The 16,749-nt window shown below is 43.3% G+C and overlaps 1 protein-coding gene across 1 annotated transcript; it reads left to right on the forward strand.

Moving 5' to 3' along the window:
• Positions 1-1,644: 1,644 nt before the first annotated feature.
• On the forward strand, positions 1,645-13,856 carry LOC138792238 (CD209 antigen-like protein C). Its single transcript, XM_069969459.1, has 7 exons — positions 1,645-1,723; positions 5,647-5,745; positions 6,959-7,069; positions 7,487-7,528; positions 9,260-9,411; positions 11,462-11,574; positions 13,521-13,856. Exons 1-7 carry the CDS (start codon positions 1,678-1,680, stop codon positions 13,639-13,641), a joined length of 684 nt encoding a protein of 227 aa, XP_069825560.1. The 5' UTR covers positions 1,645-1,677; the 3' UTR covers positions 13,642-13,856.
• Positions 13,857-16,749: the final 2,893 nt, after the last annotated feature.

Genomic DNA, 16,749 nt, shown 5'->3' on the forward strand with positions numbered 1-16,749 from the left:
AAATCCATACTTGTGCAATTAAATATACTGTAAAAAAAATAAATATATATATAAATATACATTTATTTATATATATATTTATTTTAACAGTATATTTAATTGCAAAATGATGGATTCATTTTAATTAAATTATTAAACAACAAAAGTGACTTTATTACAACGAAAATGTGTTTTATTAATTAAATATATTAACCTTTAGGGAAGTTGGCATTATTGCCGATTTGTCGGCTATTTTTTTTTTTTCCACTATTTTTGCACTTTGATTTTTTCCACTTTTTTCATTGTAATAGCAACTGCAACTACAGGAAACTATACCCTATCACACTCCCACTATTGTAGCTGCAATTATTCAGCCGTTATTGCAAGGTTTATTTTCGGTTCGGTTCGTAAGAATCCGAACTTCAGGATTGAACCGAACCAAACTTTTCAAAAGTTCGCTCATCCCTAGTCTAAAGTAACTTATCAAACCACAAGTCTACTGTGTATCCCTGTATCAAGTATTCTTACAACAAAGAAGAGTTTATTTATTGTAATGGGACTCTGTAATTCTTATCCAAGCACCTACACAGTCATTGCATCTTCCTTGGGTCATCTCCCCTTTCTGTGGGTGGTGGTACCGATAGTCTGGGTGGATCACGACTCCACTCCGGACCACCGTGATAAGCACCCAAAGGACCCCCAAATAGCCGTCAGGTTACTGACCACAGGGGAAAGGGTATAGCCAGCCTCACTAAACTAAAAGCAGTTGTGCCATCATACCTGTGTGCCCAACCGGCACTGGTGTCACAACAGCATAACACCTGGCTGAGCTATTCCCTGCCCAACCACTACTACAGTGGAGTCACACTTCACCATCTGGCAAGTGACCAGTCGCGCCTCCCAGCGGGGCATCGCCACAGGAGCACTGCCACATCACCTGGCCCACCGCTTCGAATGATAATTAATAGAGGGGACAGCTGGATGACGCGGCAGTGCTCCTAACAGTGTTCCGGAGTGGAGTTTACCCGGACTAATAGCGACAAGGAGGAGGATAAGAGACATACCATACTCCTCAGTGTCCCCGGCGCTATAGGGGACTACCAGCAGGTTAGATTCATCTAACTTGCTTATAGTTCATGTTTAACCCCATTATTAGTATTGACCACATGGTTTCAAATATTAGATTGAACTGACTGGACTCTGCTCTGCGCCCTCAGTATCACTATATCTGACACTTGACAAATAGCTAAATAATCAGTGATTTCTAATTTTTGACAAATGGAATATTCTTTTCCCAAGTATTTCTGAAAGCCCTTGAGCCTCAATACAAAATGCTAACTCTTAAATAAGGCCGCCCATCATGTGATTTCTTTTGTGGTAGAAGAGACTATGGTGCAACTGCGACTGCTACTTCTGCAGTCCTTATAGCTGTGCCCAGTTCAAGGTAACCCAGATGTATCAGTTCTGCGAATTAATTTCGTAAATTAAAGGGTTGCTGATATAATAATGTTAGGAAGTCTTGGTAATTTTGCAACACTCATCATTTCCTTATTCTTTGTGGTTTCCCATATTATTAGGAAATAGATAGATAGACGTATATTACACATAGAGGTTCCTAGTGACACTTGATGCCGACCAGGACATAAAGTAACATCGCTAGAGGACACAGCACAGGACTCCATATCTGACAACCTGACAATGAGAAATAACCAAAGGATGAATATTCAGGATGATAGAAGAAGAGGTAAATCATACCCAGCTCCTAGTAGAGCATCTTAGCAGTTCTAATTAAACTCTGAATCATAGTTTTATCTTCTGCTGGGAATGTGTCTACGGGGTGGCCTTCTGACTGGATGGATTAAGAATTTCCTGATGGATTTAGTCAAGTATCAGGAATCCATTGTTCCTTCCACATTCTGAAGGTTTTCACTGCTGAAGGAAGCAAAGTAACCATAGAGCATCACCGAGCCCCCTGCCTCCTCATAATTCTGGTTGCCACCAGTGATTGTTTGCTCTTTCAGACTCATATGGGTAATGTAGTCAGTGTTCCTTTAATTTTGAAATATGCTTCCAGGTTATCACTAAAAATATTCTGTATATTTTTGTATGCTTTTCCTTGTTTGTTCAAGACAGTAATCTTATTGCTCAACTGTTTAGACCATTGGGGGATTTCCACTCAATATTAACTTGTCCCCGCTCGACTTCTGTAACCCCAGCGATCACCAGATTGGCCCTCAGCTCCTTTGTTTAGAATAAAACTGCGGGTCGGCACGTGACTCGTGTCTCTATTCATTCTCTATGGAGCCATTGGAAAGATCCCATTTTTTATTTTGTTAGTGTTAAATTATGGTCAATACATTGAAAAATGCCCCAAATTTTGGGGAACATAGCCTAAATTTTGGAAAAATTTGCATTCTTTGAAAATTAAGATGCAACTAAGATAAATAGTAATAGAAACCATCGGCATCGCTGTCATGAAGGCAGACCACGCAACTGCTATGGGGCCCGTGCACTAACACTGCCCAGCTGAAAGCATATTGCCCCCCCCCCCCCAAGTTTTCAGCACTCCGCACTTGACAGCTGAGCATGTAGGGCCACATCCCTCCCCCTTTGGCAGTGATTTAGCACGGCTGACACTTTACAGCACCAGCGTGTCATCCCCTCCCTTCAGCATTTGGCGGTGGTTTAGCATAGCTGACAATTGACCTGCACCCCACTCCATAACCACCACCACCCCTCACTCCACTAACCACCACCCTTCCCCCTCTATTGGCATAATAATAGCAGCCCATGTGTGTGTGTGTGTGGGGGGGGGGGGGGTTCATACAGTTTTTTTATATGGGGCCCCATGCATCCTAGTTATGTCCCTGATAGGAACATAGAAGATTGTCTACAGAAAAACCCTTATATTATTTCCTTTCTTATTATCTTAGGATAGATATATGTGTATCCTGAGCAGGTTTCCATTCACTTACTGTACATTTACCTACCACATCTGCTGGAAGTTTATTCTAAGCATCTACTACTCTTTCAGTAAAGTAAATGTAAATTCAGTAAATGTCATGCCACATAAATGAGTTAATAGTGTACAGATACACTGTATCTACTCTCTGTTGGTATTATTTGGCAAGCCTTAGGAATTTACGAGCAAATTATCAAAATGTCAAAACTGATTGTTTTAATTTTTCAGGAACCAATTGATTTCTAATGTGGATTTGAGTGTCCTTTATGTTACAAACTAACCCTCCAAATCACCTTATTTTAAAAACTGTACTTAATTCACGACAGTGACAGTAACTTTGTTAAAGTCCGGCGAAAATTTTTATTACAGGGAATGCTTATAAAGGGCATTTTCCCTGCACTTACTACTGCATCAATTCTTCACTACCTGGATAACATGGTGATGTCACAACCCAACTCCCAGAGCTGTGCGGGTTGTGGCTGCTGGAGAGGATGATGGCAGAGAAACTCCCTAATATAACTCCCTAAAGAAACTCCCTAATGCTCGTACACTGGCATCTTTGTTCATTAATCACATTTTACGATTACATGGGGTTCCTGATTTTGCGTCTGACAGAGGAGTGCAATTTGTTTCTAAGTTCTGGAGGGAGTTCTGTGAACGGTTGGGGATTTCTTTGCCATTCTCATCTGCCTTTCATCCTCAGACTAATGGGCAGACTGAAAGGGATAACTAATCTATGGAGCAATTTCTCAGATGCTTTGTTTCCAGTGCCCAGGACAAATGGAAGGAATATTTGGGTCCCTGGCTGAATTTGCTCTCAATAATAGGGAAAGCAATTCCTTTAAAATGTCGCCATTTTTCTGTAATTATGGTTTTAATCCGAGATATTCATCTGTCCATGGTCCGAAATCTGTTAATCCATCAGCTAAAGCTGCTTATAGGAGACTGAGCTCTTCGGAGCTTGGTTAAAGTCCAGGAGGTATCCAAAAAACAATCCAGCAAAAGAAGCATATCTGGCCCAAAATATCAGGGTGGGGACAAGGTGTGGCTTTCCACTAAAAATCTGAAACTCAAGGTACCGTCTGGAAAACTTGCACCTAAGTACATTGGTCCATATGGCATCACTGAAATCATTAACCCTGTTTATTTCAGGTTGCAGTTGCCAAAAACCATGCGCATTCATAATGTGTTTCACAAATCTGTATTGAAAATGTACATTACTTCGGTGTTGCCATCTACTTCCCCTGCTCCTCTGGTCATTCAGGGGGATCTTGAGTTTGAGGTAGAAAAAAATCTGGACTTTTGACAGGTGCAGAACTCTGTCCAATTCCTCATTCATTGGAAGGGGTTCGCCCCAGAGGAGCGACCTTGGGTGGCGAGCAAAGATATTTATGCCCCTCGTCTCATTCGCCAGTTCCATGCTCGGAATCCCTCTAAGCCGGGTCCTTTGAGTGAGGGTCCGGGGGGGGGGGGTACTGTCAGGACTGTGCTTTGGCACTCCTCGGTTTCGGCTTCTATGGCCAAGAAGGCGCTGAGTTTGATGTTTCTGTGCAGTTTCCAGGATCCTGTCTGAACACAGACGTATATTAGGTTTGTTCAGCCCCACCCGTCTTACTTGCTATTGCCTGCCAGCTTCAGGGTTAACCTGCTGCTGTGCAGGTGATCCCTGTTGAGGATCAGAGGCCGATCCAATCAGCTCCTGGACTGAGTCCCCGATCCTCCATAAATAGTAGTGAGTTCCAGCAATCCTTGCTGGTTATTGTAGTTCTATCACTCTGACTCAGCTTTGTAATGATTCTCGTTCTCTGTTTTGACTATCCTTGTTTGCTGCCTGCCCTGAACTTTGTGCCCGTATCTAGACCTTCCTCTTTTCTGTCGCTTTGTACTTCGCTGCCTGCGGTTGCCGACCCGGACTGTAGACTTTGATTACATTGTGTTTGCCTGTCCTGTTACGTGTTATCCACCTATTTCAGCGCAGGGACCGGCACCATGGTTGCCCACAGTCGCCTAGGGCCGTCTTGTGGCAAGTAGGATGGGACAGTGGGCGGGCTCAGCTTAGGGCTCACTGTTCTTGTCTTGTCTGCCTATCTTGCCAGTGTCCTAGTGCTAACAACACTGTCATTATAAATAAAATAAAAAAAGAAGTAGGGAAGGTGATGTACTACAACTTTGCAATTTACTTAATTAATTTATTTTGCCTGTTTTGTATATGAAATGCAATGCTATACATCCGGCAGCTAGGTGTCTCACTTACTAGAAAACTGCAGTCCAGGCTCGGTCGCTAAGGCCATTTGGTCTTTAACAAAAAAAGAGACCAAATGCAGGTAGTGATGAATAAATGTTAATTGGTCAGCAGCCATTAACTGATAAAGATGAGTAAACTAACTGATAAAATAGGCCTATAACCAGCTCAGAGTGAAATGCAGATTGATGAGCAGCACAATGGGGCACTAAACAGTATGCTGGAGCAGCGAAATAAAAAAACAAACAAAAACACAGCATACATAAAGGAAGCATTAGCTATGTATCTGCTGGGGTTTTTAGTTTTTATTTTTCATGACAGTTCGGTGCCAATCGGTGGGTTTCATGTTACCAGCACTCATAGATAATTGAAAGCTGAGCTGTGATTGGCTGCTATGGGCAACAAAGAATATTCTTACTGTAAGACTGAACAATAATTCTCCCGTAATGTCTCTAATTTTCAGACTCCTGTACTGAGGACGATGTGTATGTGAATACTGAGGAACTAAACAATGAAGACTTTACCAATAGTAATTGGAAGAACAAAGCACCAACAACCAAGAGTAAAGCTTATTACAAGTTAATTTTAAATATTAAAGCAACTCTGCCCCCCCCCCCAACCACTTCCACCATCAGATAACTGCGTTTAATCCAACGCAGTTATTGTCCTAAAAAACAACTTTTGAATTTGAATGTGTCAAATTGGCGTTTCCTAGAGTGTCTGTACCTTAGGCCTGCGACGCCTCTCCATCCCTTCTTCCCGCCCTCTTCATCATTAGGAACGTCCCAGGCAGGATTTCTACTAATCATCACTTGTTTTAACATTGCACATGTGCTTTAAGTATCCAGTACATGTGCAGTGTTCAGACAAGTGATGAATAGGAGAAATCCTTCTAAGGACATTTCTAATGATGAAGAGCGTGGGGAGGAGGGACGAAGGGGCTGTGCAGGCCTAGGGCACAGGTACTCTAGGCCACGCCAATATGACACAGGGCTGCAAGTTTAAAAGTTGTTTTTTTAGCACAATAACTGCATCACCTGCCAAACGGACCCCAAGACAGATCTTAGATTAAATGCAGCTATCCGAAGGTACAAGTGGTTGGGGGGGGCAGATTGTGGGTGCAGAATCACTTTAATACAAAATGAACGCAAGATTATCAAAGATTAAAGAGCTTTGGCTGTCCAGACATGATGGGATCTGTAGTTGGAGGGCCGCAGGTTTCCTATCCCTTTATTAAAAACATAAACACATATAACTCAAGATTTAAAGTTTTACTTGTAGTTTTAACAACCCATTACTATACTATGCAACGAAAATATGCATGTGGCCCTAGCTAGCTGTACAGGTTCTATGTAACACATCCTCTGCCCCTATACACATAGGCAGTATATCACCAATATGAGTCTATCCTTCACATCAACAGGATCCCGCCTCTGCCACTAAATGGCTGAGCAGACTTGAAACGTCACGTCTCAAGCCCGTCAGAGACCGGAACATGGTCGGGCAGTGCGGACCGGGCGGCACGATCCGGGAAGCGGCGCTGGAACCAGGGATGTAAGGGGACGTTGTTGCCCTGATCCACCTCCTCCCCGGCAATAGGCGAAAAAGCCCCCCAGCCCGGAGTACCGCTTTAAGTGTAAAATAATTACTATAAACATTTCTTAAATATTTACTAAAAGAGTAGTGGATACATGGAACAGACTTCTAGCAGATGATTCTACAGTGTTCAAGGTGATCAGCTTCTGTTGCTCTGATATTGTTCTTGTTTATTTCAGGAGAGTCATCCAGCCACAACAAAAAAGTTTGGATAATTCTAGCAGCTCTGATCTTTCTTATTATCTTGTTCCTCGTTTTGGCTGCCGTCACAAGTCTCCTGTTACAATACTGTGAGTGCTGGTTACTGCTGCTTATCATAATAGGAGAATTTTAGCAGAACTGAAACATGGACAGAGGTGGCAGCAGAGAGCACTGTGTCAGACTGGAAAGGATACACTACTTCCTGCAGGACATACAGCAGCTGATAGGAGTTTTTTAACGTTATTTACAAATCTGTATAACTTTGACACTTAAAAAAAAAAAAATTCCGACGTACCCCTTTAATAAAATGAGTGTTCTATGTTGTTTATTAGCTTCATTTACTTGATTTACTTGTAGGCTGGACATCAATAATTTTAATATAGAGTAAAGTAGGAGGAGACTTGAATTACTGCTTTTATCTCTGTTATGACCAATGATAAACTGTACATTGATTGGGAAGAATAAGCAGAAACTGTTTTGTCACTAGTTTCCTATTTACTTCACAGATATGCAAGTGAGGGAAGAGCTGTCAGGTCTGAAGAATCGCGGTACGTGTCCTCCACATCACACACTGTATTCCTCAGGATATTCCTTACATACACACCTATCTATCTATCTATTTCATACCTCCCAACTTTTGCTGGGAGGAAAGAGGGACATTCACAGCAATGTACCACACCCCTACCACGCAATGTAGCCATAGTCCCCTATTAGGAAGCCCCCCCCCCCCATGTAGCCATAGCCCCCTGTTAGGATGCTCCCCCATGTAGCCATAGCCCCCTGTTAGGATGCTCCCCCATGTAGCCATATACTTCTGTTAGGAAGGCCCCCATGTAGCCATAGACTCCTGTTAGGAAGCCCCCAGCCCCCCTCCCCCATGTAGCCATTGCTCCCTGGTAGTCAGCTCCCTCCCTATGTAGCTACTGTCCCCTATGTAGTAGTAGTAGTAATAATAATAATAATAATAATAATAAATAAATCCATATACTCACTTGCTTACATTAGAGCTCCTCCGATGTCTCTTCTCTTTGCTCTGAGCACTAGAGCTATGGGGGAGAGAGAGCGGCCTCTTGTGGCTGGAGGCAGAACTGTATTAACAGAGCAGGAAGTCAATAGCTCCTGCTCTGCCAATGTCACTGTGAGTGATCATCGGGAATGCTCACAGTGAAAGGGCTCCTGACAGCTACTGGCTGCGGCAGCTCCCAGTGCGGGGGACAGAGAGAACTTTGAGCAGGCTGGGGTCGCAGCGGGACAGGTGGGGGCCGTCACCCCAGAATTGGGACTGTCCCGCCGGAACCGGGGCGGTTTGGAGGTATATATATATAGTGATACCTTGGTTTAAGAGTAACTTGGTTTAAGAGCGTTTTGCAAGAAGAGCTCACAGTTTTTTAAAATTGTGACTTGGTTTAAGAGCATTGCTTAGGTTTGGGAGGGAGCGCAAGTGGGGGAGGGGTATGGTCTGCATAGCGAGGTCTACAGCCCTGTACTCAGCCCTGACCCAGTAAGTCTCCCTCACCTTCCAAATCATAGCAGATCCACTTCAGGCTGGGGCTTGCATCAGGGGACAGGACTGTGGAGGTAATCTCTCCATAGCTGTAACCCCTCTCTGCCCGGACAGAGAGTGCTGCATGTATCTGCCCACATCTGCCCTGCTCATTCCTTCATGCTCCCTGCAGTCTCTGACAGCCCTTGTGTTTCCCATCCTCTCCATTACTGTACAATAACTTATAATATCACATATTCTGCTGTTTCTGAATGTTTGTTTCATATGTTCTACATGTTATTCTAAATATAAAATCATTATTTTCGGGGTGTAGAACCAGTTGCCTGCATTTCTATGATTTCTTACGGAAAAATTCGCTTTGGTTTAAGAGTGTATTTGGATTACAAGCGCCGTCCCGGAACGAATTATGCTCGTAATCCAAGGCACCACTGTGTGTATGTATATATATATATATATATATATATATATATATATATATATATGTAGTACCTCTCTATGCAGATAAGGCTGCATGCATGTTATAGCCTATCACTCCCCGTCCCAGCACTTGTGTCCCATCTCACCCACTGATTGGCATATTATTTATATACCCAGAAGCACCACACTGCAGACCTGCAGACCGGAGCTCTGGGATTGGGGGGGGGGGGGGTCTTTTTTTATAACCCACACCTACCTGAGCATCATAAGAAACTTAAGGTCAGCCCAGACAACCCGTTTGACAACTAGAATATTTCCAACTATTACTGCCTAACAGCTGTATATTCTGCTCTCATAGCGATTCCCTGCACACCGTGTCCTGCTGGCTGGAATATGACTGGATGCTCCTGTTATTACGTCTCCGAGTATAAATTATCCTGGGATGAGGCCCGAGATGACTGCTACAAAATGAAATCTGTTCTTGTAATGATAAAGGACAAGACTGAAGCGGTAAGAGCTGTATACAGGAGACAACAATGACCCTACAGGTATCCTTTCTAATATACAGTAACAGCAATAGCTATTACATTGTATCTGCAAATATTCTCCAATATATGGAAATAAAATGCAATTACTTCTATTTCGCACATCACCCCAAGCAGTCCAGGAAAACCTTCCCTTCTGATATGGCCTTTGTAATGCAACCTATATTTCACATGATGCCTTTGGCACTCATCACTGCACTTGTGGAGCGCTTCAGTCCTATCTAATTGCCGCAAGTAAAAAAATCTGTAACAAGCACGACATGGAGAGAAAGGAGCTGCTGCACATCACACCTATGGCTGATACTAATGCCGCTAGGCTATTTTTAAAAACCAACGCCCGGATGTCGGTATATAATTTGATCAAACCATATTGCCCCGTGTACCACGTGCCGGTCTCCTGGTTCACACGGGTCCCTGCGCTAAATCCACACTGTGTCGGTTAGCGACTGCCAACCTCGCAAAGCGTGTTTTGATCAAATTACCAACATCCTGGCGTTGGTTTTTAAAAATAGCCTAGCGGCATTAGTATCAGCCATAGGTGGGATGTGCAGCAGCTCCTTTCTCTCTATGTCGTATTTTATAGTTCTCCCTTTTCTGAGCAGTTGGCACTCCCCTTCATAAGACCCACGTGACTTAAATTAGCAGGATATACCTGTGTTCACATGTCAGTACCTCATGTCTTTCCCATTTTGTCTGCAGCAGTGGTGGTGAGTGCAATACCATATTCATACTTGTGTTGTATGGGGGCAGCCTTCTCTGCCAGTGGTGCCGGCTGGGTTTTGGTGGGGCATTTTGGGTTTAGTCCTGTGACATTGGGGTTCCATGGCCTCCCTTCCCTGCATGTGCTCGCTTTGCGGGGTTGGCAGTCGCTGACTGACACAGTGAGGATTTAGCGTAGGGACCCGTGTGAACCAGGAGGCCGACACGTGGTACATGGGCAATATAGTTTGATCACATTATATACCAACATCCTGGCAATGGTTTTTAAAAATAGCCTAGCGGCATTAGTATCAGCCATAGGTGTCATGTGCAGCAGCTCCTTTCTCTCCATGTCGCAAAATCTGTAACAAACACTATGAAGGAAGGATCCAACGGCATTCCTATTTGAAGATAGCTTCAAGCTTTTTTTTTTTTTTTTACATCAGGCACAAGGACATACAACTATTCAACCACAAGGGTCTTTCTCAAGCTTGAAGCTTGACAAAGACCCTTGTGGTTGAAAAGTTGCCTGATATAAAATAAAAGACATTCTGCATCCAGCATTACTATACATGTGTTGGCTTATAAAAGATACAAGGGGGGCGAGATATGTGGGAGGTTGAGCTGTCAGAAAGGACCTGACAGATGATAATGTAGTCATGTAGCTCACAGTAAGGGCACCATAACGCAGCCCGATATAAAGGAGCAAGCGAACGCCGACTTGTCAGGTCAGCGCTCGCTTGCTCCTTGCTCCCCACTCAGTATTGGTGTTATTGCACACACCAACAGCGAGCAGAAAAGAGGGGGGGGGGACTGAGCAGCGGGAGGGGCTCCGCAGATGATCTTTAGGCCAGGTGGGCCATAAAAGACAGTGTCGGTCTCCTGTTGCTGCTCCAGTTGCACAGAGTGACAGTCAGCAGACTGTCGCTATCATTGTCATTTAAATTTAACATGCTGAAAGACAACGATCAGCCAACATCATGCATGTCGTTTGATCATTGTCTTTCAACATAAGCTATTATACCAAACGATTATGGTCCGGAACGTTCAATAATCGGCCATGTACAGCCGAAAATCATTTCGTGTAATAGGGCCTTAAGTCTTTAACACAAGAGAGACTGACATCCTATCTATAAATTAAAATATACAATTTATGTTGTCAGATTGGGGATTAAAAAATGAAATGTATGGATGCAGCTGAGCTGTGATGGAACAGATTACACTGCAGGGATACTAGGGAGGAGTTACCATTATGTGGGCAAATAAACTGGAGTGTGCTTTTAAATATCTGTTATCCTTGTCACTAATGTTTCTAGGACATTTTGAGTAATTTATATAAGATGGAAAGGAGCTACTGGATCGGACTGAGACGAGATACAGAAAAAAATCAAACCTGGAACTGGCTGGATGGGACACAAATCTCCTTTACGTAAGTGCTGAGCAGGAGGCTTTCTTGGAGAAAAAGCTACATAATATCTACACAATGTTAAAGTATTGATTGCTGTCCCTTGAAAACACTTTTAAGATCATGTCAAGTTTTGGTCGTCCTGGGTCTGGTCCTCATGTTCCTATAGATTGTTATATAAATACTGAGGCTGACCCTTTACAGGGGCTGTTAATGTACCAGGGCTACCTCAATATTCATTAGGGGGCATCACTAGAGGTGCAGATGGGCAAATCAGTGCACTGAGGGTTAAAATATAGACATACATAACATATAAACATAGCTGACCATGGGCCAAAATCATAAATCCATGTATAAGCTTAGCCTGTCTACCAGATAACTAGTGCAATGATAGACGGCTTTAGTAAATTCCCTCCATTGTAAAAAAAAATAAAAATTCTAGAAAAAAAATGTCTGCACCTCTGTATGACTTGATCTACACCAACAATCAGATGACATCATTGGACAACTACGTAACTTGATATGTCAGCACACGTCTGAATAAATGAAGTGTGTATTTTTTTGGTCTTGAGTCTGGGTATGGCTGAGTTATTTCTGGTGGTGCTCAAAGACTCTCTATTCTAACTCCAATGTTTTAACGCCTGCCCCTTCCCTTTGTCCATTGGCCCACACAGAATCTGACGAAACCATATTAGCATTGGAATGAACAAAAATGAGTAAAAAAAATAATGTGCTTGATTAACATAATAACATATACAATAGTACCAATTCACATAACACTTCAAGTAATCCAGATGTGGGGAGGTCTGTCAGGGCGCCATCCAGCAGTACCAATGCTGACAGATGGCACAGACGGCACTGCAGATTTACCACACCTTTCCCCAGCACCTATCCCAGTGGAAAGAACACATAACTTTTACATTACTCAGAGAAAAGTAAGGTAGAGCGCCATGCCTCTGATGGGCCCCTTCTAACAAAAACGTTTGAAGTGCCTTACAAGGCCTCCCTACCACATGGTTGTCATGTCAGGAATGCTGAAATGCCCTTACCCAACCTCCATCACAATGGAACATTGCTACATGAACAGAGGGCTGAAGCTGGTCCGTGGGCAACTGACCGTTTACGCCTTCCTTTTCCTTTTATTGAACACTGACTCCTCACTGGTATGAGATCTAAGCCCTTCCCCCTTCTTCTCCTAAAACACCTTATTTCCTCTTCTTACTGCCCTTAACCCCTTAGTCTCCTTTACACATTAATCCTTCCCACACACTTTACCTCACTCCCCTGGCCTACTGTCCCAACTGGGCCTCCACCAAATTGTGCCCACTCTGTGCCCGTCGTAATAGCTTACACAACAATTTATAGATCTATCAGTGTGGACACTACCCAGCCAACGTCACCTGACCCAAAGGCACCAACTGTGAGACCTCTAACCCTACCTGGGGACCAGACTATAGCTGAGTAACACCCCAGCCCCAGAACCACTGTTTACCATATCAGGTGTATAGAAGGAGAATCCCAATCCACAGAATTACGTAATTGCTGACAACCTCTTAGCAGTTCTCTTATAAGCAATAGAACTTGAAAAAAACATGTCACATATATAACCTAAATATCGTACACCAACCATCAAGGTCGGGCAGGATACTTCTGCTCCCAAGTTGCTCTGACTGACTCCCCTTGCCTTAATCTGTTCCTTATATACCTACACTTTCCAAGCTCCTCCTCCACCTCTTTTCCCGCCTTAACCCCTTCCCCACCTTAACCCTATAATTCCTGCATCCTCCCCTTGTCATGTGCTCCCTCCATTATCCCAGCAGGTCATTACGGGGCTTGCTTTCAGTAACGTCTATAGATGAGGCGAGAGGTGTCTCCTGATTATATCTTTGGTATTTACGATCCAATTGCTTATATTATATGTAAATTTTTTCAGCAAAATTATTTATTTGTTCTCATTTATTCATTTACAGAAACTGGGATGGGGATCAGCCTGACAATCACGAGAATAATGAACACTGTGGAGAAACCCGATCCGGACCCTGGAATGATGTACACTGTACTGCAAAGATATATTATATTTGTAAAAAATAACACACTGAGAGCTATTCTATAGCAAGTAGTGATATAACATGGAGCTCCTGGACCCTAAAACTAAATCTATACCAAGAAACCCACCTAACATACATAATACTTATGTGGAAGGGCACCAGTACCTGGGTGTAACTGCTACTTCTACGCCCCCTATAACTTCACCCCGATACTACAGCTTTATAAATTAAATAATCGGACAATAAACATATGAAACACTTTTTATCTTATTTTGGATGAATGACGGCTAGAGATAAGCGAACCCAAACTTCCCAAATCAAGATTCTTCTAAACTGTTTTTTATTCTGGAAATTTTTTCAAAAGTTCGTACTGAAATTGGACCAAAATGTTGGCAGCACATAGTACATTACTTTACAGCAAGTGTGGGTGCAAGGAGTTATCCCATGGTCTGCAAGGCGACCCCCCCCATAAGTTCACACTTTCTACTTCACTATATTTATATATAAGCATGTTAGCTACTGTATAGCCAGCTGAACATTTACACTCTCTAGAGAGAGATAAGTAGAGGCAGGAATGGTAGGGTTAGAAGAGATTATAGAAGGTTAATTAGGTATCACCTACATATAGACAATAGTGTGAGGATAGTAGTGTAAGCTAAGTACCTGTGAACTTGCTCCTGTCCTGTCATTTTATGTGTCAGTACACGCTGTTCACAGCTCTCCTGGGTGAAGTTAACCCAGTGAGTCACATGTCAGGTTACCTCAAGTGCTCTGTTTTAGAATCAAGTCTGGCGTCAGCATAAATGTCATTGACAATTATATTTATGCTACTGCCAGACATGTTTTAGAATAGGCCATCTGACAGCTAAGAGTCAACTTCACCCATTAGCTGCTGTATATTCTGCAGGAAGTGTTATTCTTTTCAGTCTGGTGGGCAGGAGAAGTTTTCTCTGGAGATTAGCTACTGCTTTGGACAGTTCCTGCCATGGATAAAGGTGTAAATAATACACAGATATGTTTTTATATCAGCATTTATATCACTAGTTTATGCTGCCCTCATTTAAGGGCCCGTTCAAATTACAGAAAACAGGCGGAAGTTCCCAGTGGAACCCCTGCCCACGAACACTATCGGAATCCTGCCTGCTATCTGGTTCAATGTGATGCCTTGCACGCCTCCGCTCTCTGCTCCTCTCTGCTCAAAGAATTGAATTGTCAATTCTTTTAGCGGAGAGCAGAGGCTATTGGTTCAGGAAGGCAGTTTGAGAACCAAGCATTTTTTCCCAAAGGAAATAATGTAATTGTGTTTAATTGGTTACAGCACCCACCAATAATTACCTACAGTATCAATTATTACATCGATAAGTTCCCAGTTTAATCCCTCTAGTACATTAAAGAGCAGCAATCTACTGTACAGTTCATTATACACAAGAAAGATTCAACAAAACCAGCAATAATAGTACAGTAGTCACCAACTCCTCACTGTATAGTGCCCCCCCCCCCCCAGCACTGTAAAAAATTGGGGGATGGTGGTGCACTGAGTGTACTACAACTGTACCTTATACAGGGCCCTATTTACCACTAGGCACCCATGGTCCGGTGCCTTGGGCAGCACCTTGCAGGGGGGCAGCACCAGGGAGGAAGATGGCAACTTTTTTTTTTTTGTCTCCCACCTCCGTTCAGACTTGCCAGTAAATCTGGTGTTTTTTGTGGGGGGGAGGGGGGGGGGGGTATGGTGCTATTGGTCAGGTCTGGTGTGGCGGTGTTATCCTGTTCCAGTATGGAGGTATTGGTCATGTCTGGTATGGCGGTGTTATCCAGTCACAGTGTGGCGGTATTGGTCAGGTCTGGTGTGGCGGTGTTATCCAGTCACAGTATGGCGGTATTGGTCAGGTCTGGTGTGGCGGTGTTATTCAGTCACAGTATGGCCGTATTGGTCAGGTCTGGTATGGCGGTGTTATCCAGTCACAGTATGGTGGTATTGGTCAGGCCTGGTGTGGTGGTGTTATCCAGTCACAGTATGGCGGTATTGGTTATTTCTGGTGTGGCAGTGTTATCCAGTCACATTATAGCGGTATTGGTCAGGTGTGGCGTTGGTAAATGTGACGCCTGGAGCTATTACCTACCAATCTACCAATCCCATGGTAAGAATTCTGTCAGACAATATGCAGACGGCTCTAATCATTGATTCAATGTGGAAATTTGTTTATGTTTTAAGCTGTTACAAACAATGTAAAATGTGATTCAGACAATGTTTCTACATGTAGGGAAATGTGGCCGAAACCAGGCTCCCATTTCTTCCCCAGTAGTCATGTGCTGTTACCAGGATTATTGGCCATACACCTATTGGTTACCGCATGAGGGTCTGGCATCTGCTGCATGTGGTAACAGTACAGTAAATGTGGGAACATGGCCTAAGACTGATCAGATATCAATATGATGATCAGAAACTAGAAAATCCTGATGCTAATTGGTAAGTGAAGATGGGGCGTCTGCAGGTATAGTGCCTAGGGCAGCAGCAGCTGCAAATAGGGCCCTGACTGTATATGCACTCCAGCAATCTTATATAGTACAGGAAAGGGAGATGGTGGTGCATTGACTGTACTACTATGCTGTATATGGTACTGTATGTGAAGCCTCACCAGTGCTAAGCTCACTAGGTATAACCCACCATCCACACTCGCAAAAACATTTGGCTACCGAGCAAAGTTCGAATTCCAAACGTTGCTTCCAGGTAAATTTTCGTTTAAACCAACCACAATAAGGCTATGTTCACACTACGTATCTTTCCAGTCGTAGTGCGAACCGCGAATATACGCACATAGTTTTGAGGTTGATGCGTTCGCTTGAAAGTATACGATATACGGCCGCACAATGCACACTACGTATGAACTTACGACCGGATCGTATACGGCGCCGTGAAAAATGAACAAGACCATTGTTTGAGGACGGAAATGTTCGAACTCACGGCCGTGGATTTCCATGCGGTCCCGTACGAAGTACTTATTTCAGCCAAATTGAACTTGATTTTTCGATCGAAAAGGTTCTGTGAGTTTTATTGGTCTGGGCGAAGATTTCCAAGTAAATGACCTGCCTCAGATCGCTTCAAAAAAGCTAGGGAAGCAGAACTGTACTACGGGCGTAGGTTCGCGGT

The sequence above is a fragment of the Dendropsophus ebraccatus genome, chromosome 1 (assembly GCF_027789765.1).
Source record: "Dendropsophus ebraccatus isolate aDenEbr1 chromosome 1, aDenEbr1.pat, whole genome shotgun sequence".
Taxonomy (NCBI): Eukaryota; Metazoa; Chordata; class Amphibia; order Anura; family Hylidae; genus Dendropsophus; species Dendropsophus ebraccatus.

Coding starts and splice junctions, on each gene's coding strand:
- LOC138792238 (XM_069969459.1), top strand. CDS start 1,678: ATGAGAAATAACCAAAGGATGAATATTCAGGATGATAGAAGAAGAG. Junction 5,746..6,958: donor CAAAGCACCAACAACCAAGA/GTAAAGCTTATT, acceptor TGTTTATTTCAG/GAGAGTCATCCAGCCACAAC. Junction 9,412..11,461: donor TAAAGGACAAGACTGAAGCG/GTAAGAGCTGTA, acceptor TAATGTTTCTAG/GACATTTTGAGTAATTTATA.